General features: G+C 45.3%; 1 protein-coding gene across 13 annotated transcripts in view; it reads left to right on the top strand.

The window, feature by feature from the left end:
• The window catches only part of CARD8 (caspase recruitment domain family member 8), a 33,454-nt gene extending 9,905 nt beyond the window's left edge, over nt 1-23,549 (top strand). For 9 of the 13 annotated variants that reach the window (XM_064381086.1, XM_064381089.1, XM_064381092.1 and 6 more), the window contains 8 exons: nt 2,504-2,544; nt 3,192-3,342; nt 3,669-3,898; nt 3,975-4,237; nt 7,930-8,055; nt 9,413-9,554; nt 12,326-12,370; nt 13,139-14,183. In XM_064381086.1, the coding sequence (XP_064237156.1) occupies nt 2,504-2,544; nt 3,192-3,342; nt 3,669-3,898; nt 3,975-4,237; nt 7,930-8,055; nt 9,413-9,554; nt 12,326-12,370; nt 13,139-13,461 (1,321 nt within the window). In that variant the 3' untranslated portion in view covers nt 13,462-14,183. Of the gene's footprint in view, nt 1-2,503; nt 2,545-3,191; nt 3,343-3,668; nt 3,899-3,974; nt 4,238-7,929; nt 8,056-9,412; nt 9,559-12,325; nt 12,371-13,138; nt 14,184-20,946; nt 21,219-23,096 lie in introns of those variants that run through there. The other 4 variants (XR_002478157.2, XM_064381093.1, XM_021668508.2 and 1 more) reach the window with 4 other exon arrangements.
• Nucleotides 23,550-23,734: the final 185 nt, after the last annotated feature.

The raw sequence follows: 23,734 nt of genomic DNA, 5'->3' as shown, positions 1-23,734 counted from the left end.
AAATGCACATATTAATTGGATTTCTGTACACTAGTTGTGGACATTCTGAAAATATAGTTGAGGAAACAATGCAAAATTAAACCAAAAAGAAGGAAAACATAGGAATGAAAAAAATTTTAAAGTCCTCTGATTTTAAGCTGAAGAAAACTATAATAAAAAGGTAAAAACAGGCCGGGCGCGGTGGCTCAAGCCTGTAATCCCAGCACTTTGGGAGGCCGAGGCGGGTGGATCACGAGGTCAAGAGATCGAGACCATCCTGGTCAACATGGTGAAACCCCGTCTCTACTAATACAAAAAATTAGCTGGGCACGGTGGCGCGTGCCTGTAATCCCAGCTACTCAGGAGGCTGAGGCAGGAGAATTGCCTGAACCCAGGAGGCGGAGGTTGCGGTGAGCCGAGATCGCGCCATTGCACTCCAGCCTGGGTATCAAGAGCGAAACTCCGTCTCAAAAAAAAAAAAAAAAAAAGTAAAAACACAATTGTGAAAATGATGTAGTAAATAGACATTTTGTCATTGCCAAAAGTATACACAAATGGTGAATAAGTATTTAAAAATATGTTTTGCATAAGTCATTAGAGAGAATAAGCTTATGTTCACTCATTATGAATGTGTATAATGAATGACCATAATCAATGAGCTTATGATTATTCATTAATATTCAATAAATATTATAATGAATGAGCATTATTGCCACACAATTCCAGAAATTTTTAAATCAAACCTTAAGCAATGACATTTTATTCCATGGAGGTGTCTAGAGAACCTATACACAAAAAGGCAAAGAACAGTGCAATCAAAGACCAGTGCGTTACTTTGGCTGAGCTATCATTACTCAATGCCTAACACCAACCTAATTCTCTAGGAACTGGCTAATGATGAGGCCGAAGGCTGCAGTGTGGTCCTGAGGTTTAACACCTGGGAGGGGAGGATGCCTCTATTTGTAGCATATGCCAGTTTCCAAGGGGTGAATATCTCCATCATGGCAGATTTCAAACTACCAACCTGAAGTCCCTGACGAGGGCGTCGGAAGGACACCTGCAGCAGTCGTCATCACATTTTCACCACACAGATACAACAGACATAAATAACCTCAAGAGCATAGACTGCTGGAAAGTAGAAAAATGTAGTGTAGAAAATACTAGAAATTGGTATGTTTTAAGAATGTATTCCTGTTATGATTTATTTAAATGTTAGTTTGTATCGTTTAATTTAGACTAAGGGTTGTGTTGAACAACCTGCTTGCAAGATCCCTGAAAATGGAACCGTTGGTTCTCATGATCTGGGATCAGCAGTTCTGCGCTGGCTCCTCCCACCTTCTAAACCCTCCTCAGCAGGCAGACTGCAGCACGCACATGCACCAGGAGAGAGAATATACAATGGCAGGTTTACTCTTGCTGCTTTGCATGTGGCCACCGAATCCATGGTGAAATGTGCAGCTGCAGACGGCAACCAGTCTTAGGATGTCAGACCAAGGGTCTCTCCATGCTTGGCTTGCCCACAGAACCCTTCTGAGAAAAGCGCTGTAGAGCCTTTCTCTTCATCCCGCTTCTCCAGGTACCTGTTCTTTTTAAACCTAATCCACATGTGGATTTCTCTGCTGGTCTCTTTCACGTTGAAATAAACAGACATAGCAAGGAATAGATCGAAGGACCAGGGAACCTAAGGAAATGTCAGCAGAAAAGCCAGCCATGTTTCATGATTCCACAGCAGCATCTGTTATGCCGTAACTGTTATTGCCACAGAAATAAACATTGTTTTTAATTGCTATTTCATCATCTACCCTCTTAGGGACTGGGAGTCTCGCCCTCTGACTCCCCTAGTCTTGATTTTTTTCCACATTCAAACACCCCAAAGCAGAGAATTTAATGGAGTTGGTTGCCTTCCTCCAAGGTATCACCTGTGTTAGGGCAGATTTCTCTCCCCAGGGGCCTGACAAACCATTGGCTCACCCTGTAGATCATGGAGTCCATGTTGGCTGATGTTGGAATCACCTGTGAGGCTTTGAAAGCGCCGACGCTTGGGTCCTACCTCCAGACTTCTGATTCAATTGGTGTGGGCTGTGACCTGGGTATTGGGTGGTTTGTAAAGCTTCCCAGGTGTGGCCAAGGTTGGAATTACCTTAGAATATAAATGCACGCATTTCACGCGACAGTTAATTACTGCTTCAGTCTTTGATTCCAACATCATATGATACCAATTGGAGCAATTTAAGCCAGAGAAGCTGGCTAAGTCCACGTTGAACACCAGCATGAAACAGAGAGAGATAGCAAGACACATTTGGCTCTAGGGAGAACATTAGCTCTACTATTCATAAATACGGATAGTACAACTGAGAACTACAGTTTACCTACGTTTAATTCATACGAATGTAAATAGCACATCTGGGTAGTGGGCACTCTACTGGACACTGCAGCTCTAGTTTTTAATAACACTGTCTTCATTTTCATCAACTAATTCTTGATTTTTAAAATATTTTTGTAACATGGGAATCTCAACCTCCAGCGTATCAGAAGATCAGGAATCTTCAGAGGAACAAGATTCAGGTAATGGCTAACAGGGAGAGGAGTGAAGGGCGTATGGATTGCTGGAAATGTTCTGTGGTTTTACATGGAGAAGTAAGGTTAGGGTCTTTTGTGCAGTGAAGACCAGGAATGGTTTTCCTTACCTCGGCCACGGTGCACCATGCAGTTTAAATGGGGTCACTTAAGCCTCCCACTGCTGGGGCACGGAAATGCTCAGGGGAACCAGCGGATGGTCCTGGCGGCTGGGGACAGTTGCAGGAGCTAGGAAGAATGCTTGCCCATTCGCCTCTTCAGCTTTGGAGCTTGATCCTTTTCTAACCTGGGCTTTCCTCACCAGCAGAAGGTGTCATCTGCTATTTGGGACCAGCAGACATTTAGGTGCACTGATTCCAGTCCTCAGCAAATGGTGCCTACCACCAAAACTGTCCAGCCTGGCTTCCCAGAAAACCCTATGGAATTTGGAGTATACTTTTACTCATGACAAAGAACATTCTTGTGTCTTCCCTTGTCTGGATTCAAAGTAGCAAAACTCCATATTCTAGTCACACTCTGTTCTCATTCGATATTGGTTGTCCCAACAGCACTTGTGTAATTCAGCCCCCAGGAGTCCTTCCGGCCGTGCCTCTTCCAACTCCTTACCTCTTACATGTCTAGTATTTTCTTTTCAGGAGTTGCTTACTCAGAAGAGCATCAGATAGTTTCCCATTGTGCTCCTAAACTCCATCTTGAGGTCAAACGAGATTATAAAAGTCCTCAGTTTCTGGGGCCTGAAGGAAATGTGGATGTTGAGTTGACTGATGAGAATGCAAACACATACAGGTAGGAATGGAAGACGCTGATGATTTGAAAACAGTTCTGATATAAAGGAAGTGTGTAGGCTCTATTCCTTATGATAGCCGAAATTTCATCAATAATATGTTTATTTCATGCACTGTGAAATCGGCATTTTAATTTCGACATATACAGAGTGCAGAGAAATTCGGGCCCAGAGAGGTTAGTGAACTCCCCAGCATTTTCTAACGTAGTGAAAGTCCCAGATGGGTCCTGAACCTTGCTCACTTCAAATACCACCTCTCTCTGCACATCGCTGCTTAAATCCAAGTCCTGGGGTTCTCCCATCATGACATCACACTGGCTCCTTTCAGCGTTCAGTTCCCTGCTGCTGGCTGGTATCTGTGGTCAGCCACAGGCCTCGGTTTCGTGGTAAGGGCTGCGGCCACGGTGAGGATTGCATTTGGTTCCTGGAGTCAGCACCTGGCCCTGGACCTGCAGCACCATGAACAGTGGCTGGTGGCCGGCCCCTTGTTTGACATCACTGCAGAGCCAGAGGAGGCTGTCGAGGAAATCCACCTCCCCCACTTCATCTCCCTCCAAGGTACTGCGGGGTGAGCGGAGGCTGTGGGGGCTGCTGGGGCGCGTCCTGTCTCACTGCTCTTGTGGTTCTCCTGCAGCAGGTGAGGTGGACATCTCCTGGTTCCTTGTTGCCCATTTTAAAGATGAAGGGATGGTCTTGGAGCATCCAGCCCGGGTGGAGCCTTTTTATGCCGTCCTGGAAAACCCCAGCTTCTCTCTGATGGGCATCCTGCTGCGGATCGCCAGCGGGACCCGCCTCTCCATCTCCATCATCGCCAACACATTGATGTATTATCACTTCCATCCTGAAGATATTAAGTTCCACTTGTACCTTGTCCCCAGCGATGCCTTGATAAGGAAGGTAAGCCGAGTGATTTAGAAGACCAGAGAAGATGAGAATTTTATTTCCAGCTTATCCCCTTGACCCCTCCAGTTCCTTGTGGAACAGAAAGGGCAAGGCACAGTTTTCATGGAAAGCAGCATAGATGACTCTCCCTGAGGTTCACCTGTAGGTGCAGAACTTTGAGCCACACGCAATAATCCCCGCAGAAATTCAGGACTACTGAGAAGGGAGCTTTCTTTTCTGGCTCTCAGAGAGGAGATATTGTGGGATGGGCAGAAGAAATAATATACAGAAATTCTCTCACCACATTTTATTTATTTTATTTTATTTTATTTCTGAGACGGTCTCACTCTGTCACCTAGGCTGGAATGCAGTGGCGCAATCTCAGCTCACTGCAACCCTAGTAGCCAGGAAGCCCAGCTAATTTTTTGTATTTTTAGTAGAGACGGGTTTTGCTAGGTTGGCCAAGCTGGTCTTGAACTCCTGACCTCAAGTGATCCTCCTGCCTCAGCCTCCCAAGTGGCTGGGACTACTGGTGTGTGCCACCATGCCCAGGTAATTTTTGTATTTTTCGAAGAGAAGGAGTTTCACCATGTTGGCCAGGATGGTCTCCATCTCTTGACCTTGCAAACTGCCCACCTCACTGGTTCTTGTTTTTCTAGTTCCTTGATGTACAACATGAAGTTGTTCATCTGTGCTTTATTTTTTTTTTCATGTAGGCATTTAATACTATAAACTTCCTTCCTAGCACTGCTTTTCCTGTGTCCAGTTGGTTTTGAAATGTTGTTTCAATTTCATTCATTTCAAAAAATTCTGTAATTTCCATTTTCATTTTGTCATTGACCCAAGATCATTCAGAAGCTTGTTCTTTAATTTCAATTGCTTTCAAATGACTTGACCTTATTTCCATTTGTGAAATTGTATTGAGGCTCTTCTTTAGCCTAACATGTGATCTACCTTGGAGAATGTTCCGTGTGCCAATGATAAGACTGTGTGTTCTGTGATTGTTGGGTAAATGTTCTGTAGGTATCTATTAGTCCATTTGGTCTAATGTCCAATTTAATTACAATGATTTTTGTTGTTGATTTCGTTTCAGTGGTATGTCTAGTGCTGTGATTGAGGTGTTGAAGTCCCCCATAATATTGTATCTCTTTCTTTAGGTCTGGTAATATTTGCCTTATGAATTTGGATGCTCTTGTGTTGGGTACACAAATATTGAGAATTGTTATATCCTCCTGTGAACTGATGTTTTTATCATTATATAATGACCTTTGTGGAGGGTTTTTTTTTTTTTTTTTTAACTGTTTCTGACTTAAAGTCTGTTTTATCTAAGATAAGTATAGCTACTCCTGCTCACTTTTGGTTCATGTTGAAATGGAATACCTTTTCTACCTTTTTAGGTCGGTGCAAAAGTAACCAGCTTTTGCCATTAAAAGTAACGCTATTACAACGAAAGCTGCAGTTACCTTTGCACCAACCTAATACGTTTAGTCTGTATGTGTCTTAACCAGTAAGGTGAGTTTCTTGTAAGCCGTATATAGATGGTTCATGTTTTTTATCCATTCTCCCTGTCGCTATCTTTTAAGCGAAGTACTTAATCCATTTCCATTCAAGGTTAATATTGATACGTGAGCTTTTGCTCCTATCATAATGTTAATTGTTACCTAGTTGTTTAGTTCCTTATTTTTCTTACCCTCTGTCTTCGTGTTTTGATGGAGCCCTACCATGTTCCCATTTGGTTTCTTTTCCTTCTTCGTGTAATTGTTTTAGAAGACCTGTGAGATTTATACTTTCATGTGTTTTTATGATGATGAATATTGACCTTTTTTTTCCATGTTCACTTCTTTGGGCGTTTCTTATAGGACTGATCTAATGGTGACAAATTCTGTCAGAATTCACTTGTCAGGGAAAAACTCTCCTTCATTTGTGAAGCTTATTCTGGCAGGATTTAAAATTTGTGATTGGCACGGTCTTTTTAAGCAGTTTGAAAATAGGACTCCATTTTCTTCTGGCTCATAAGGCTCCTGCTGTGATGTCTACTGTTGAGAAATGCTGAGTGTATGATAAAATTATATTGTTTGCTGTGAAGAACGATGGCAAGGAAAACCTGGCATCCTCCTCCCCCCCGGCAAGGGGAAAACTGCTTGAGGATTCTAAAGTAGCAAAACAGTATATGTCTATCATGCACCGGTTAAAACAATTCTTTAAGCACGGGCTACGTGGCCCTGCCCCCGGGGATCCCTCGTGGCGAATACTTTCTGGTTTGTCCTTGACCCGTGGTAAGCAGGCACCAGCTGGCTACCTAGTTTATCTTGGTTTTGTGAGAAAACGCAGAACACCTGTTAGTTAATAATAATCACCTGTTCAGAGAGAATAAGTAAGTGGATCAGAATCTGTTTGAGGCCGTCAGCCAGGAATGCTGTCAGGCCCTGAGGCTCTCAGCTCGGAAGGCTGTTGGCCCCTGGATAGTCCCACTTTGCTGTTCTATCTGGGTGTCTGCTTCTTAATGCCTTCAGCGCCGCCTGGGTGGGGGTCTTCCAGGCCCAGCTTAGGTTTCAGCTTTGCCTATCCTTCCTTCATCAATATCACTGATGTTTCTAAATTCATATAATATGCACATAACGTATTGCTCCCTAATTTTCACAGTGGACACACCCATGTATCCAGCACGGACAGCAAGACACAGAACATCACCAACTTCCCTGAGGCCCCCTTGAGCCCCTCCCAGTCATTACCCCAAGGGTGTGTAACAACTGGACTAATAATGCTGCCTACTATCATTGCTTTTAAATTATTGCTCGCTCATCCCATAAAGTCTCTGTTGAGTTGTGCCTGAGATTTCCGAAAGGTTTTCTTATTGTTTGAGTTCCATTCTCTGTCTTTGGTGGCTGCTCAGATTGTTCTCGGGTCTCCAGTTCTGCTCCGGCCGCTGGGCCTCTCAGAGGGGACCTCACTCTTCTGTATCTGCTCACTGGTGCTCAGGCCTCTCAGAGGGGACCTCACTCTTCTATATCTGCTCACTGGTGCTCAGGTGGCCGAGCATCTCACAGCAGCCCTGTGACGGAGCGAAGTAACATCTCTACCCTTGCCCATCATAGACGAGTTCACATACACAGCCAAGCTACCAGTCCTCTGCTGACACATCAAAAGGAAACCCGTTTGTCCCCTGTTTCATAAGTCCGCTGGCTAAACTCTCTACAATGTAAGAACGAAATCAAACTGTACAAGAAATTATGATAAGTTTGCATTCACAAGAAATCCTTTGGCTCTGAGATGTCCATCAGCAAAATGTTAATATCTTTTTTGCATAGAGGGATATTTGTATCTATCTAGTTTATCACTCTACCATCTATCTGTCTATCTGTGTTAGATACATAGGTGTATCCACTGTGAAAATTATGGAGCAATAAATTATTTGTATATTTTATTAAGATATAAATATTATCTATCATCTCAATCTGAGATGGGGTTTCACCAAGTTTCCCAGGCTGGTCCTGACCTCCTGACCTTAGGTGATCCACCTGCCTTGGCCTCCCAAAGTGCTGGGATTACAGGCGTGAGCCACCGTGCCCGGCCCTGTCATCTCAGTCTTTACATCAATTGAATCATATTCTACATGCTACTTAATCTATAGAACACTTTTCATGCCAGTATTCGTGCTTGTTTCCTTGTTTGTGTGCTTTCTAATGTTTCTGCCCCTTCCTCCTCAGGCAATAGATGATGAGGAAGAGCGCTTCCGTGGTGTGCGTCTACAGACTTCCCCCCCGATGGAACCCCTGAACTTTGGTGCCTACTATATTGTGTCTAATTCTGCTCATCTGGAAATAATACCCACGGTTGGTAGAATTCAAACCTAACACCACAGATTTCAGAATATTTTGTACTTTTGAAACAAATAGAATTTTAGCAAAATGCAGTATTTTCATAAATCACAAATATAAAGATTTTAAAAATTGAAAATACAGGACTACAGTCTTAATCAAATTACATATTTCCAAGACCTTAACACAGGCAGAGGTAACATTTTAGCATTTGGGGCACTTACCTTGTGATTAAAACTGCATTTTGTTTCTAAATCAAAGTTTCCACTTCGCTGTTAAGGTTCCCTGCAGACCTGACATCTTGCCTAGCTAAGTTACTTAACAAGTATTTGTTAAGGTATTTGAATGAAGAAATATATCTTATATTACACATCACATTTTATGTATTTTTAGTAAAATCTTTAGTAAAGATGACTGTATATTTCTGCACAATTGAAGTTATCCCTACATATTATTTTAATAGAACATAATACACCAGGTAGGCAAAACCTTAAAGTTTGTTTTTTTTTTTCCTGAGACAGAGGTTCACTCTTGTTGCCCAACTGGAGTGCAGTGGTGGGATCTCGGCTCACTGCACCCTCCGCCTCCTGGGTTCAAGTGATTCTCCTGCCTCAGCCTCCCGAGTAGCTGGGGTTACAGGCATGTGCCACCACGCCCAGCTAATTTTTGTATTTCTAGTAGAGATAGGGTTTTGCCATGTTGGCCAGGCTGGTCTTGAACTCCTGACCTCATGATCCGCCCGCATCAGCCTCCCAAAGTGCTAGGATTACAGGCACGAGCCACCGCATCCAGCCAACACATAAGATTTTTGTACTCAGCTCAGATCATTTTTCTCTGGCTCATGGGGTGTTTAGAGCTAGGTTGCTCTTGCTTTCATAAAATAAAAGTATTTACTAACATTGTAAATTTAAAAGAATGTTTACTGGCTGGGCACGGTGGCTCATGCCTGTAATCTTAGCACTTTGGGAGGCTGAAGTGGGCAGATCACAAGGTCAGGAGTTTTGAGACCAGCCTGGCCAACATGGTGAAATCCCGTCTCTACTAAAAATACAAAAATTAGCCAGGCGTGCTGGCATGCATTAGTAATCTCAGCTACTCAGGAGGCCAAGGCAGGAGAATCGCTTGAACCCAGGAAGTGGAGGTTGCAGTCAGCCGAGATTGCGCCACTGCACTCCAGCCTGAACGACAGAACAAGACTCCTTCTCAAAAAAATAAAAAATAAAAAAAGATCTACCTTTCTCCTTCTGTTTTCCCCTCAACCAGCCATGACATTGCACAGAAAACAGGGGTACGTTCCATTGGCCAGTTCACTATAGGGAGCCAGGCCTTCCCACCTGCCACTGCTTTAAGTCAACTGCTGTATTTCCTCTAGGAGTTGAAATTGTCCTACAGGAGTCCTGGAGAAATCCAGCCCTTCTCGAAATTCTATGCTGGGCAGATGAAGGAACCCATTCAAGTTGAGATTACTGACAAAAGACATGGGACTTTGGTCTGGAAGACTGTGGTGAAGCCAGGTAGGTGAGTAGGTGAGGCTGGCATTTTTGGTGAGGGGAAAATACACCTCTGCCATTGGATGTCAAAGAAGAAAGCCTGTTTCTGGTTCCATCCCAGATAAAAAATCGATTGTCAGTGTATTGCCAATGTGATGAAAACAGAAGTGATGGCAGTGGTTTATCCATAGCAGTTCAAATGCTCGAGGGGCCTGAGAATGGGGATGGCCATGGAAATGGAAACCCCCCACATCTGCGGGTAAACAACAGGAGGTTTTTTTTTTTTTTTTTTTTTTAAGACAGACTCTTGCTGTGTTGCCCAGGCTGGAGTGCAGTGGTGCAATCTCGGCTCACTGCAAGCTCCTCCTCCTGGGTTCCAGTGATTCTCCTGCCTCAGTCTCCCAAGTAGTTGGGTCCACAGGCACCCACCATCACACCTGGCTAATTTTTATATTTTTAGTAGAGATGGGGTTTCACCCTGTTGGCCAGGCTGGTCTCAAACTCCTGACCTCAAGTGATCCACCCACCTCGACTTCCCAAAGTGCTAGGATTACAGGTGTCAGCCACCGTGCACAGCCAAAAACAGGAGATTTTAAGAGTCAGAACAAACCTAAAGACTACTTCATTCCATTTTCTGCACAATTCAATAAATTATTCCACACTCACCTTTCTTAATTTTGGGATGTCATGTTCGTTCAGATAGTCTGATGAAAAGTCCTATAAAATGTTTCATCCCTTCATACAAACTCAACATCAGAAACATAATTTCATGGAATTTAGAAACTCCCAGAAAAGTTACCAAAGATCTCCTCATAGGTCCTTGAATCTCTGTGGATACATTTAAGTATCTCCAGTACTTGCAAATGTCATCCTGTTTGAATACCTACAATGATGCAGAAATCAGTCTTCAGAGCAGGTCATTATCTTCAGTAACACATTAGGAAAATTTCAATAAGGACATTAAGTTAGCATTTGCATAGGAACTGTAAATTGCCTTAACCTTTTAGGTAGTAATACGTACTTATATTAATTTAGAAATTGCCCCTTGTGGCCAGTCTCGGTGGCTCATGTCAGTGATCCCAGCACTTTAGGAGGCCGAGGCAAGAGGATCGCTTGAGGTCAGGAGTTCGAGACCAACCTAGGCAATACGACGAAACCACATTTCTACAAAAAATACAAAAACTATCTGGGCATGGTGGTAGCTGCCTGTAGCTCCAGCTACTCGGGAGCCTGAGGTGGGAGGATCACTTGATCCCAGAGGGTGGAGGCTGCAGTGAGCCGAGTTTGTACCACTGCACTCCAGCCTGAGCGACAGAGTGAGACCCTGTCTCAAAAAAAAAAACTATCCTTTGAACAAAAAGCCACTTTTAGAAATCTATACTATGATGTAAGAGTACACAGATGAAGGGAAATTATATGCAGTGATGTTCTTTGAAGCATTATTGGTAATGAGGGAAAAATGAAGCCAACATGAACACCCAGGAATAAGGGGATACTTGACGTATGAGTTCTTCTGGAACATGAGTACCTTGTGGAATATTTTGGAGCAATTCAAATGGGTTTTGCCTGTTTCTGCTCATGTATTTTAGTAGTTTGGGACAATAAAGTCACAGCGTTGATGGTGTTGGCTAATCCGGCCCTTGTGGTCGTCAGCCGGTCTTCCTTCTTTCACTGAATTCTCACAGTCCCATCTCCTCATAGTGTCTAGAGAGTTGCAGATCAGGCCTGGCATGGTGGCTCATGCCTGTAGTCCCAGCACTTTGGGAAGCCGAGGCAGGCAGATCACCTGAGGTCAGGAGTTCAAGACCAGCTTCCACAACATGGCCAATCCCCGTCTCTACTAAAAATACAAAAGTTAGCTTGGTGTGGTGGCACCTGCCTGTAATCCCAGCTACTCAGGAGGCTGAGGCAGGAGAATCGCTTGCACCCAGGAGGCGAAGGTTGCAGAAATAGAGAGCTGCAGACCAGCTCCATGGTTGTGCCTCCTTTCCCCCAGACATCAGGAGTTTTAGATGAAAGTGTAAGACCATGTTGAAGGCCTCCTGGGAAATATCATTTCAATTATTTTCAAATTGGTAGCTTCGATTGTCAAAACTTCTATCAACTTTTAAGTCCTGGTACCAACACGAATAAAAATTTACTCTTTCAATGTTGATAGTTTATGTCTAAAGCACATTTATCTTCACTATAATTTATGACATTATGATATAATATTGTTGTAGCCCTCAGAGTTCCTAAGACATCCACCTGCACGTAGAAATATTGGGAACATGGGTTGGGAATGGTGCTCACACCTGTAATTCCAGCACTTTGGGAGGCTGAGGCGGGCAGATCATCCGAGGTCAGGAGTTCAAGACCAGCCTGGCAAACATGGCGTAATCCTATCTCTACTACAAATACAAAAGTTAGCTGCACGTGGTGGCACATGCCTATAATCCCAGTTACTCAGGAGACTGGGGCTGTAGAATTGCTTGAACCTGGGAGGCTGAGGTTACCTTGAGATTGGGCCACTGCAGTCTAGCCTGGGCAACAGAACAGGACTCAGTCAAAAAAAGAAAGAAAAGAAAAGAAAGAATATTGGGAAAATGTGTTCCTCTCTCTGATACATTTCCTAAATGGGCAGTGAGTGGCACATGACTTAACTGGGCTTCAGTAGTGTATTGTGCCAAACAAGATCCCCGCCTTATAGAATATGTGGAATTCAATTGTTCTAGTTGGCGCATGAAAGACTAGAAAAGCTAAGGGAGGGCACAGGACTCATTGTATCTCACCTCCAATTCTTCCCTCTTTTGTAGTGGACATCCAGCTTGATGCTGCATCAGCCCCTCCTGCCTCCTCAGGTTGGTGAAATGTTTACCCTAAAGCCAGGGGGATGTATCTGGTATCAAGAGGCCTTGAGTGCTTTGGCTTCACAAAGCAACGCTCCGTTCCTTCTAACCTTCTCATTTACAAAGTACGAGCGATGCCAGAGAAAAATAAGTGCGATTTACTTTTTGGAGGGCATGAGGACAATGATGTCCACACAAGGAGCACCAACAGCAAATTCTTGGGGTGAATATCTTGCATCTGGGGAAGTGTAAGTTAAAGTAGTTTTATACTGAACTTTGAGAGGGATATAGTAAATACGAGACTAGAAAGTTAATCAAGAACCGGAAGTAAAATACCAAAATGAAATGAATGTGGGCTAGGCAACAGACACAAGATGAAGAGCTGTCCCTGGCCGGGCGCAGGGGCTCACGCCTGTAATCCCAGCACTTTGGGAGGCTGAGGTGGGTGGATCACCTGAGGTCAGGAGTTCGAGATCCACCTGACCAACATGGTGAAACCCCCTTCTCTACTAAAAACACAAAAATTAGCCGGGCATGGTGGCACATGCCTGTAATCCCGGCTACTTAGGAGGCTGAGGGAGGAGAATCGCTTGAACCTGGGAGGCAGAGGTTGTAGTGAGCTGAGATCTTGCCATTGTACTCCAGCCTGGACAACGAGTAAAACTCCATCTCGAAAAAAAGAGCCACCCCCAGCCTGGAATGATGAATCTTTGTTTGATGTAGATCCTAAATCCTATCAGAGAGCAATTCTCAGAGTCTGCAACTCCCCCTTCCGTCCAGGTGCGGCCTTTGTGAAGGAGAATTTCCGGCAACTCCAAGCCGGGATCGGGGACCTGAACGGGGTGCTCGATGATCTCCAAGACAGTGAGGTTCTCACCGAGAATGAGAAGGAGCTGGTGGAGCACGAAAAGACACCAGAGAGCAAGAACCGGGCCCTGCTGAACATGGTGAAGAAGAAAGGGGACCCAGCCCTGGAGGTGCTCTGCAGAAGCATTAGTGAAAGGGACCCTTACCTTGTGCACCATCTTAGACAGGAGACTGTAAAGGGAGTCAGTCCGAGTGTCTGCAAGAGAGAATCCAGCGTTCTCATTGGAAATGGATAAAAAGAAATGCATCCTTGATTCCAGTATCCAAAACAGAGGAGGGCTGAGTAACATTTGCCCGTCACACAGGCTTTCGGGACAGATACGTAACCTAGAAGATACTCATTGGCTGTATCCCAATGCCTTTTCCTCAAGAATATCTATAGAGAAAGACTGTACCTTCTGGCCAGGCGCAGTGGCTCATGCCTGTAATCCCAGCACCTGGGGAGGGCGAGGTTGTTGGATCAGGAGGTCAAGAGATCGAGACCATCCTGGCCAAAATGGTGAAACCCTGTCTCTACTAAAAATACAAAAATTAGCTGGGTGTAGTGGTGCGCACCTGTAGTCCTAGCTACTCAAGAGGCTGAGGCAGGAGAATCACTTGAATCAGGGAGGCGGAGGTTGCAGTGAGCCGAGATTGTGCCGTTGCACTCCAGCCTAGTGACAGAGCAAGTCTCCATCTCAAAAGAAATCTGAAGAGAATAAAAATGGTACTTTTAAATCATTTCTAATCATGGCTCAGTATGTGACTGTTTCATCCACTGACACGTTTCCTGAAGACCCAGGGTGAAGAAATTCAAGGCAGTTGTGTTTATGGGTGACAAGATCTGGAAAGGGATAGTCTCCTGATTAACATGAAAGCCAATTTTTGTGGACACTCTGTTTGAAGTCTCACCGTTCCACCACAAAAAGCAGGGAAGCTAACAAAATCTCTCAATTAAAGAGACTCGGGTATTTACTAATGGTATTGGTTTTCTATTTGTTGTCCCTTTAACATTTTACCTATTACCGTTATTACTAGAATAATGTAAATTCATTATGCTACAAGTGCCCGGGAGGCGGAGGTTGCAGTGAGCCGAGGTCGCACCACCGAACTCCAGCCTGGGCGACAGAGTGAGACTACATCTTAAAAAAAAAAGAAAAAGAAAAAGCCTTGGAAATGATTGTATATCCTGTACTTCTAACCATTAAGTTTTATATAACCCGTTGGCTATTTCAGTAACTCATGAGGAAAATAGCCTATTAGATATTTCCAGATAGTTACTATTTCTCTTCTCTTCCTTCACTCTTGATTTTCCAAGTTTCATTCTGCAATATTCTCCTTTGTCTGAAACATCTGATGGCTATGAATTCTCTTATTTTTTCTTTTTTTTTTTTTTCTTTGAGACCGATCTTGCTGTCCCCCAGGCTGGAGTGCAGTGGTATGATCTCGGCTCACTGCAACCTCTGCCTCTTGGGTTCAAGCAATTCTCCTGCTTCAGCCTTTTGAGTAGCTGGGATTACAGGTGTGCACCACCACACCCAGCTAATTTTTTGTGTTTTTAGTAGAGATGGGGTTTCACCATGTTGGCCAGGCTGGTCTGGAACTCTTGGCCTCAAGTGATCCACCCACCTCGGCCTCCCAAAGTGCTGGGATTATAGGTGAGAGCCACCGCACCCGGCCACAGCTTACCCTTGGATTCTAAGTAATTTTGATTTGTACCTTGGAAGTTTGAATGTTAGATTGTAAGACTCTGTGATTCATCAGTATTCAACAGAAAGTGCCAATTTTTTTTAAGTCTTCTATGATTTGAGGGTTTAGTTTGTTTGGTTGGTTTTTTGTTGTTGTTTGAGACAGTCTCGCACTGTCCCCGGGCTGGAGTGCAATGGCAGGTGTGATCTCGGCTCACTGCAACCTCCGCCTCCCGGGTTCATGCAATTCTCCTACCTCAGCCTCTCCAGGAGCTGGGATTACAGGCATGAATCATCCTGCCCAACCACAGTAGGTTTTAAGGGAAGCACGTCTTGCTCTGGAGAAGTATAACTTAAAGTAGTTTAATATGGCTGGAAATAAAACGTGTCAAAGGCCAGAGTAAATGCAAGACTTTAGAGGCAGGCAAGAGTTAGAAGTTGGAAATCCAAAACTGACAGGCGAGATCTTTTAGTCTTTACGCTGAAAGCGAGTGGTAACTAGGCAAAGGCAGACAGCAGGTGCTGATGCTTCCAAGCAGTGTAGATGATGGAGGCTGGGCTGGGAATGGTGGGCTGGGAATGGGTAGGAGGCAGGGAACCAGGTTATGAGGCTGTCGTAAAATTCTACAACAAGTATTAGCCAGCATAGGTTAAGGACACTGGAGTTAATACATAGCAGAGGAAACAATTATTTAAAAATAGAGTAAAGGGCAAGGAGCAGTGGCTCACACCTGTAATTCCAGCACTGTGGGAGGCCAAGGCAGATGGATCACCTGAGGTCAGGAGTTTGAGACCAGCGTGGCCAACGTGGTGAAACCCCGTCTTTACTAGAAATACAAAAATTGGCCAAACATGGTGACAAATGCCTGTAATCTCAGCTACTTGGGAGACTGAGGCAGGAGAATGGCTTGAACCTGGGAGGTGGGGATTGCAGTGGGCCGAGATTGCACCGCTGCACTCCAGCCTGGGCGACAGGACAAAAATACATCTCAAAAGAAAATAAAAATAAATTAATAAATAAAATAAAATACAGTAAAGGGCCGGGCGTGGTGGCTCATGCCTGTAATCCTAGCACTTTGGGAGGCCGAGGCAGGTGAATCACTTGAGGCCAGGAGTTCAAAACCAGCCTGGCCAACATAGTGAAACACCATTTCTACTAAAAATACAAAAATTAGCCGGGTGTGATGGTGCGTGCCTGCAATCTCAGCTACTTGGGAGGCTGAGGCATGTGAATCAGTTGAACCCGGGTGGTGGAGGTTGCAGTGAACCATTTATGGCACCACTGCATTCCATCCTGGATGACAGAGTCAGACTCGCCTCAAAAAAACAAAACACAGGAGTAGCTCAAGCCTGTAATCCCAGCGCTTTGGGAGGCAGAGAGGGGCAGATCACGAGGTCAGAAGATTGAGACCATCCTGGCCAACATGGTGAAACCCCGTCTCTACTAAAATACAAAAATTAGCCAGGTGTGGTGGTGCGCACCTGTAGTCCCAGCTACTTGGGAGGCTGAGGCAGGAGAATCACTTGAACCAGGGAGTTGGAGGTTTCAGTGAGCCGAGATTGCACCACTGCACTCCAGCCTGGCAACACAGCAAGACTCTGTCTCAAAAAAACAATGTTTTCAAAATCATGCCTAGAGAAGGGTCATGATGGCTGAGTGGACACAACCAGGAAGCACCACTCCCACTAAGAGAAACCAAAATATTGGGTAAACCAACATACCTAGACAAGGTCTTCGGAGAGAAAACACCAAGAGTTGGTACAGAGGAGATGCAGATGTCAGGGCTGAAGAGTGAGGAATCTGGGAGTGTGGTGTGGGGGAGCTGAACGCCAGGGCCGGTTCCCAGCACTGAAAGACTCCTAGGGAAGGGGTGAGTGAAGGGACAGAGGGATGACAGGCTCTCGCCACAGACTGTGGGTGTCCTAGCTACAGGAGACCACATGCCTTCCATAGGCATTTTGTCAGAGGCATTTGAGCCAGAGCAACTCCATCCTGAGGTGGATCACTTCACTTCAGGAGTTCGAGACCAGCCTGGCCAACATGGTGAACCCCCATCACAACTAGAAAACAGAATTAGCCAGGTGTGGTGGCACGCACCTGTAATCCCAACTACCCCATCTTGAGTAGGAGCTGGGCAAAATGAGGCTGAGACCTACTGGGCTGCATTCCCAGATGGTGAAGGCATTTCAAGTCACAGGATGAGGCAGGAGGTCAGCACAAGGTAGAGGTCATAAAGACCTTGCTGATAAAACAGGGTGCAGTAAAGTAGCTGGCCAAAACCCACCAAAACCAAGATGGCGACAGGAGTGACCTCTGGTTGTCCTCACTGCTACACTCCCATCAGTGCCACAACAGTTCGCGGATACCATGGCAATGTCAGGAAGTTACCCTGTGTGGTCTACAAAAGGGAGGCATGAATAATCCACCCCTTGTTTACCATATCATCAAGAAATAACCATAAAAATGGTTTTTTTTTTGTTATAATGGTTATAATTTTCATTGGTTTATAAACTTAATTTATAATTAAATTAAATTTTATAATGGTTATAATGGTTATAATTTTTTTGGCAAGCAAGGTCGGGCACAGTGGCTCACACCTGTAATACCAGCACTTTGGGAGGCCGAGGCAGACAGATCACCCGAGGTCAGGAGTTCAAGACCAGCCTGGCCAACATGGTGAAACTCCATCTCTACTAAAAATACAAAAATTAGCCAGTCATGGTGGCACACATCTGTAATACCAACTACTCGGGAGACAGATGCAGGAGAATCCCTTGAACCCGGAGGGTGGAGGTTGCAGTGAGCCGAGATGGAGCCATTGTCTCTCCTGCCTGGGCGACAAGAGTGAGACTCCATCTCAAAAAAAAAAAGCAAAAAAAAAAAAAAACAATGAGCAACTGGCAGCCCTCGGGGGCTACTCTCTCTATGGAGCAGCCGTTCTTTTATTCCTTCACTTTCCTAATAAACTTGCTTTCACTTTACGGACTGGCCCTGAATTCTTTCTTGTATGAGACCTGTCTCAAAAAAAAAAAAAAAAGAACAAGTGAACTTGAATCTGATCAAGCCTCCATATCTAAACACCAGTTTAAAAGAAATTCAAAGGCTAGAAAACATGTTAAGTAATGGCCAGGCACCATAGTTCAAGCCTGTAATCCTAACACTTTAGAGGCCAAGGCAGGCAGATCTCCTGAGGTCAGGAGTTCGAGACCATCCTGACCAACATGGCGAAACCCCATCTCCACTAAAAATACAAAAAACAATTAGCTGGACATGGTGGCAGGCACCTGTAATCCCAGCTACTTGGGAGGCTGAGGCAGGAGAATCACTTGAACTTGGGAGGTGGAGGTTGCAGTGAGCTGAGATCACGCCATTGCACTTGAGCCTGGGTGACAGAGGGAGACTCCATCTCGAAAAAAAAAAAAGAAGAAGAAAGAAAAACATGTTAAATGACAACACAAGGATGTAATTGGCAAAACTGAAACCAAAGAAAATTTAACAGAAAAAATGACCTAGTTTCTACAACAGTAACAACAAGGTTCAAATTGTGGGGGCGGGGGAAATTAGGTAAGCAGCCACAAAGAATTAAAAATTAGATGAACAAAGAATTAACACAGAAAACTATTACAATGGATGATTTATAACTATGCAAAGCTATAAAGTAAAAATAAGAACCAAGGAAATGACATTAACAGAATATTTTATGATTTTGTGAATTGTGATTACTTTTACTTGTAAGGGAGTAAAGCATTTTTTAACTCTTCATCTTTTAAACATACATAGTGATTTATATATGTGTGTGTGTATATATATATACACACCTCAGCCTCCCAAGTAGCTGGGACTACAGGCATGCACCACACACTAGCTAATTTTTGTATTTTTTGTAGAGACAGGGTTTGCCATTTTGCCCAGGCTGGTCTTGAACTCCTGAGCTCAGGCGACCCACTACATTGGCCTCTCAAAGCATGAGCCACCGCACCTGGCCATCATAGTGATATTGATATTTTTACAGGTGAAGTAATATATAATGTTCCCAAATTTCTTTCTTTCTTTCTTTCCTTCCTTCCTTCCTTCCCTTTCTTTCTCTTTCTTTCTTTCTCTCTCCATCTCTTTCTCTTTCTTTCTTTTTTTTTTTTTTTGAGACAGAGTTTTGCTCTTGTTGCCCAGGCTGGAGTGCAATGGCGAGATCTCGGCTCACTGCAACCTCTGCCTCCCAGGTTCAAGCGATTCTCCTGCTTCAGCCTCCCAAGTAGCTGGGATTACAGGCATGCGCCACCACGCCCAGCTAATTTTGTATGTTTAGTGAGGAGGAGGGTTCTGCATCTTGGTCAGGTTGGTCTCGAACTCCCGACCTCAGGTGATCCGCCCGCCTCGGCCTCCCAGTGTTCCCAATTTTCTTTAAAAACATCCACCTAGCAGTGAGGGCACAGGTGAAACGGGATATTGAGGATGCCAAAAAAGAAGCAGGTTTTTGAAGGGACAGGATGAGAAAACAAGAACAGGAAGCACGGCTGGAGGAGATGAAGACCCAGGGAAAACAGAAGGGAGTTGGACACCTACAACCACTAGAGGGCGGAAGAGGACTATCCTTTAGTGCCCTCAGCCCAGACCTGAACCAAGGCTCAACAGGGTTCTTCCCAGCTCCTGGGACTTCTTAATGTTGTAACTTGGGAACCCCCGAACAGGAGAGCCTGAAAGGAGGGCTTACATGCAGGTAGTTTATTTGGGGAAGAGGTCAGAAACTTTTGTATGCCACATTTTACTTTTTTTTCTTTTTTGAGACAGTCTTACTCTGTCCCCCAGGCTGGAGTGCAGTGGTGTGATCTCGGCTCACTGCAACCTCTACCTCCCAGGTTCAAGCAATTCTCCTGCCTCTGCCTCTCGAGTAGCTGAGATTATAGGCATGTGCCACCATGCCCAGCTAATTTTTATATTTTTGATAGAGACAGGGTTTCACCATGTTGGCCAGGGTAGTCGAACTCCCAACCTCAGGTGCTCCATCTGCCTTGGTCTCCCAAAGTGCTGGGATTACAGGGGTGAGCCATCGCGCCCGGCCATACATTTTACTTTTTTTTTTTTTTTTTTTTTTTTTTTTTTTGAGACGGAGTTTCGCTCTTGATACCCAGGCTGGAGTGCAATGGAGCGATCTCGGCTCACCACAACCTCCGCCTCCTGGGTTCAGGCAATTCTCCTGCCTCAGCCTCCTGAGTAGCTGGGATTACAGGCACGCGCCACCGTGCCCAGCTAATTTTTTGTATTAGTAGAGACGGGGTTTCACCATGTTGACCAGGATGGTCTCGATCTCTTGACCTCGTGATCCACCCGCCTCGGCCTCCCAAAGTGCTGGGATTACAGGCGTGAGTCACCACACCTGGCTGCACCAGCATACTACAAAAGAATACCACCCTCTATAGTCAACAATAATGGAGTTCAAAATAGCTAGAAAAGAGGATTTTGCATGTTCTCACCACAAAGAAATGACAAACGTCTAGGATGATGGATTTGCTAATAACCTTGATTTGATCATTGTACAATTTATATATGTATTGAAACATCACACCACACCCCATAAACATGCTCACTTAAAATTTAGTTTTAAAAATAACACCCTGTATTACATGATGCTTTATATTCCACTCTATTCCTTTTTTTTTTTTTTTTTTTTTGGTGAGACGGAGCATTGCTCTGTTACCCAGGCACAATCTCAGCTCACTGCAACCTCTGTCCCTCAGGTTCAAGCGATTCTCCTGCCTCAGCCTCCCGAGTAGCTGGGATTACAGGCTACCGCCACCATGCCCAGCTAATTTTTGTATTTTTAGTAGAGATGGGGTTTCACCATGTTGGCCAGGCTGGTCTCAAACTCCTGACCTCAGGTGATCTGCCCACCTTGGCCTCCTAACGTGCTGGGATTACAGGTGTGAGCTACCATGCCCAGCCTATTCCTATTTTTAAATGCTGGTCAGGTCACCTTAAAATGGTTTCCTCACTCTCTAAGGATCTGGGATAGGGTTTTCCACTGTTCTAGATTATCCCCATGTGTTTTCACTTGACAGAGACTATGATGAAGAGCCGGTTCACACCCATACTGCCTCCCAGTGAGGGCGAGCCTTCCCTACCACACAAAGCTGCGTCCGGGAATCGCTGCCAGCTCTGATTTCAGGAGGAGTAACTGGGCTCAGAGCGCTGAAGACACTTGCCCAAGGCCACAGCCTGGATGTCGCAATGCCCATTTCTGCCTAACTCCTGGAGGAGGAAAATGACTAAATACCCCGAATTTCGCTGCTATTGAGTAAAATTTAATCCAGTCCTTCCTCCACTTCTGCAGGTAAGATCAAGCCGCACTCGCATGCTGTTCTCTTACACTATACCGTGTAAATTAAAGGCATTCTAGAGCTCAGACTTTAAAATGTCTTTTTCACTTTGGGAGGCCAAAGCGGGAGGATCACTTGAAGCCAGGAGTTCAAGACCAGCCTGGCCGACATGGTGAAACCCTGACTCTATGAAAAATACAAAAATTAGCCGGGTGTGGTCGGGCACACCTGTAGTCCCAGTAGTCCCAGCTGCTCAGGAGGCTGAGACATAAGAATCTCTTGAACCCAGGAGGCGTAGTTTGCTGTGAGCCAAGATTGTGCCGCTCCACTCCAGCCTGGGCAATAGAGTCAGACTGTCCAAAAAAATTAAAAAAAAATTGCTGAACACAAATCATTAACTAATACAAGTGCTTTAAATATTAAACAAAATTATTTCTTAAAAAGCAAAAGAGGCTGGGCACAGTGACTCATGCCTGTAATCCTAGCACTTTGGGACGCCGAGGCAGGCGGATCACTTGAGGTCAGGAGTTTGAAACCAGCCTGGCCAACATGGTGAAACCTGTCTCAAAAAAAACAAAAAAAAAACTAGTCAAACATAGTGGCAGGGGCCTGTAATCCCAACTACTCGGGAGGCTGAGGCAGGAGAATCACCTGAACCTGGGGGACAGAGGTTGCAGTGAGCCGAGACTGTGTCTGGGTGACTGCACTACAGCCTGGGTGACAGAGCGAGACTCCATCTCAAAAAAAAGAAAAAAGAAAAAGAGGCCAGGCACTGTGGCTCATGCCGGTAATCCCAGCACTTTCAGAGGGGGAGGCAGGTGGATTGCTTGAGCAGAGGAGTTCAAGACCAGCCTGGACAACATGGTGAAAACCCGTCTCTAAAAAAATACAAAAATTAGCCAGTGCGATGATGCCTGCCTGCAATCCCCGCTACTCTGGAGGCTGAGGCAGGAGGATCGCTTGAGCCTGGGAGGTGGAGTCTGCAGTGAGCTGTGATCGTGCCACTGAACACCAGCCTGGGTGACAAAGCAAGAACTTGTCTCAAAAATAAAAACAGAAAAGCAAAAAATAAAGGTTATGTACAAAGGGGAATCACTAAGCTGATTCCAAAAATGCATAAGTGGAAAATCTGTAGTGAAATCAGAGCATCCCACCCCTGCTTTGGAGAAGGGCTATGATACAGCACGCAGTCAGCTGGGGACGGATGGCAGGGGTGTGTCTGCACATAAAGTTCAAGTCATTTTGGTTCATGCAGGATCATCCAGACCTTCCCAAGACTGAATGAGCCTGTGGCTTTCTTCCTTTTCCATAGTCCCAACAAGGCTACATGACATTCAATTCTTTGTTTTCTTGCTTGTTATTTTTTGTTGTTTTTTTGAGACAGAGTCTCACTCTGTCACCCAGGCTGGAGTGCAGTGGCACAATCTCGGCTCACTGCAACCTCCACCTCCCGAGTTCAAGCAATTCTCCTGCCTTAGCCTCCCGGGTAGCTGGGATCACGGGCGTGCACCACCACGCCTGGCTAATTTTGAATTTTTACTAGAGACAGGGTTTCTCCATGTTAGTCAGGTTGGCCTCAAACTCCCGACCTCAGGTGATCCTCCCACCTCAGCCTCCCAGAGTGCTGGGATTACAGGCGTGAGCCACCATGCCCGGCCGCCCAGCCTGAATTTTTAAAAAAGTTTTTATATAGCTTGATACCAATGGATTAAATCTTGACAGGGCATTTGGCATGACTCAACTACAGGAAAGAATTATCCATGGTGTTCTCAGCCCTCTCACTCCTACACCCAGTCCCGCTGCAGGAAAGGGTCAGGGTCAGCTTTTTCTCTGTGACCCTGTGGCCGGCGTTAAGCCTGTCCATAAATAATCCTTCCTTTCTCTCCTTCCAGACACACACAGAGACTGTGCTGACCGGCACCCCTTTGAAGCTGGGTGTGACCAGGTGACCTGCTCTGGCTAATGAGTGTGAGCAGAGGGGACAGGTGTCCTATCAGGTCCAAGCTTCAGGAGGCACTGCCTGCTGTGCCATCTTCTCTTCTTCCCAGTGCCCAAGGGCTGGCAGCACTCCAGATGATGGCTGTGCCATGGGCCCAGGGCACATGGGTGATACAGAGCAGAGCGCTTGGCTGGCCCACAAAGGAGAGAAACCTCTGCTGCATGAGGATCACGGAGAACCTGCAGCTCTGACTCCCACACAGACCAGCCTGCTGTGACCAACACAGCTCCAGAAGAGCCTGGCATGTGGAGGTCTCAGAAAAATGGATGAATAGGCTGGGTGTGGGGGCTCACACCTGTAATCCCAACATTTTGGGAGGCTGAGGCAGGCAGACCGCCTGAGGTCAAGAGTTCAAGATCAGCCTGGCTAACATGGCAAAACCACATCTCTATTAAAAATACAAAAATTAGCCGGGAGTGGTGGTGGGCGCCTATGATCCCAGCTACTCAGGAGGCTGAGGGAGGAGAATCACTTTAACCCAGGAGGTGGAGGCTGCAAATGAGCTGAGATCATGACACTGCACTCCAGCCT

The sequence above is a fragment of the Aotus nancymaae genome, unplaced genomic scaffold (assembly GCF_030222135.1).
Source record: "Aotus nancymaae isolate 86718 unplaced genomic scaffold, 86718_ANA_hifiasm-v0.15.2.pri h1tg000028l, whole genome shotgun sequence".
Taxonomy (NCBI): Eukaryota; Metazoa; Chordata; class Mammalia; order Primates; family Aotidae; genus Aotus; species Aotus nancymaae.
This window is presented reverse-complemented; position numbering and strand designations above follow the sequence as displayed.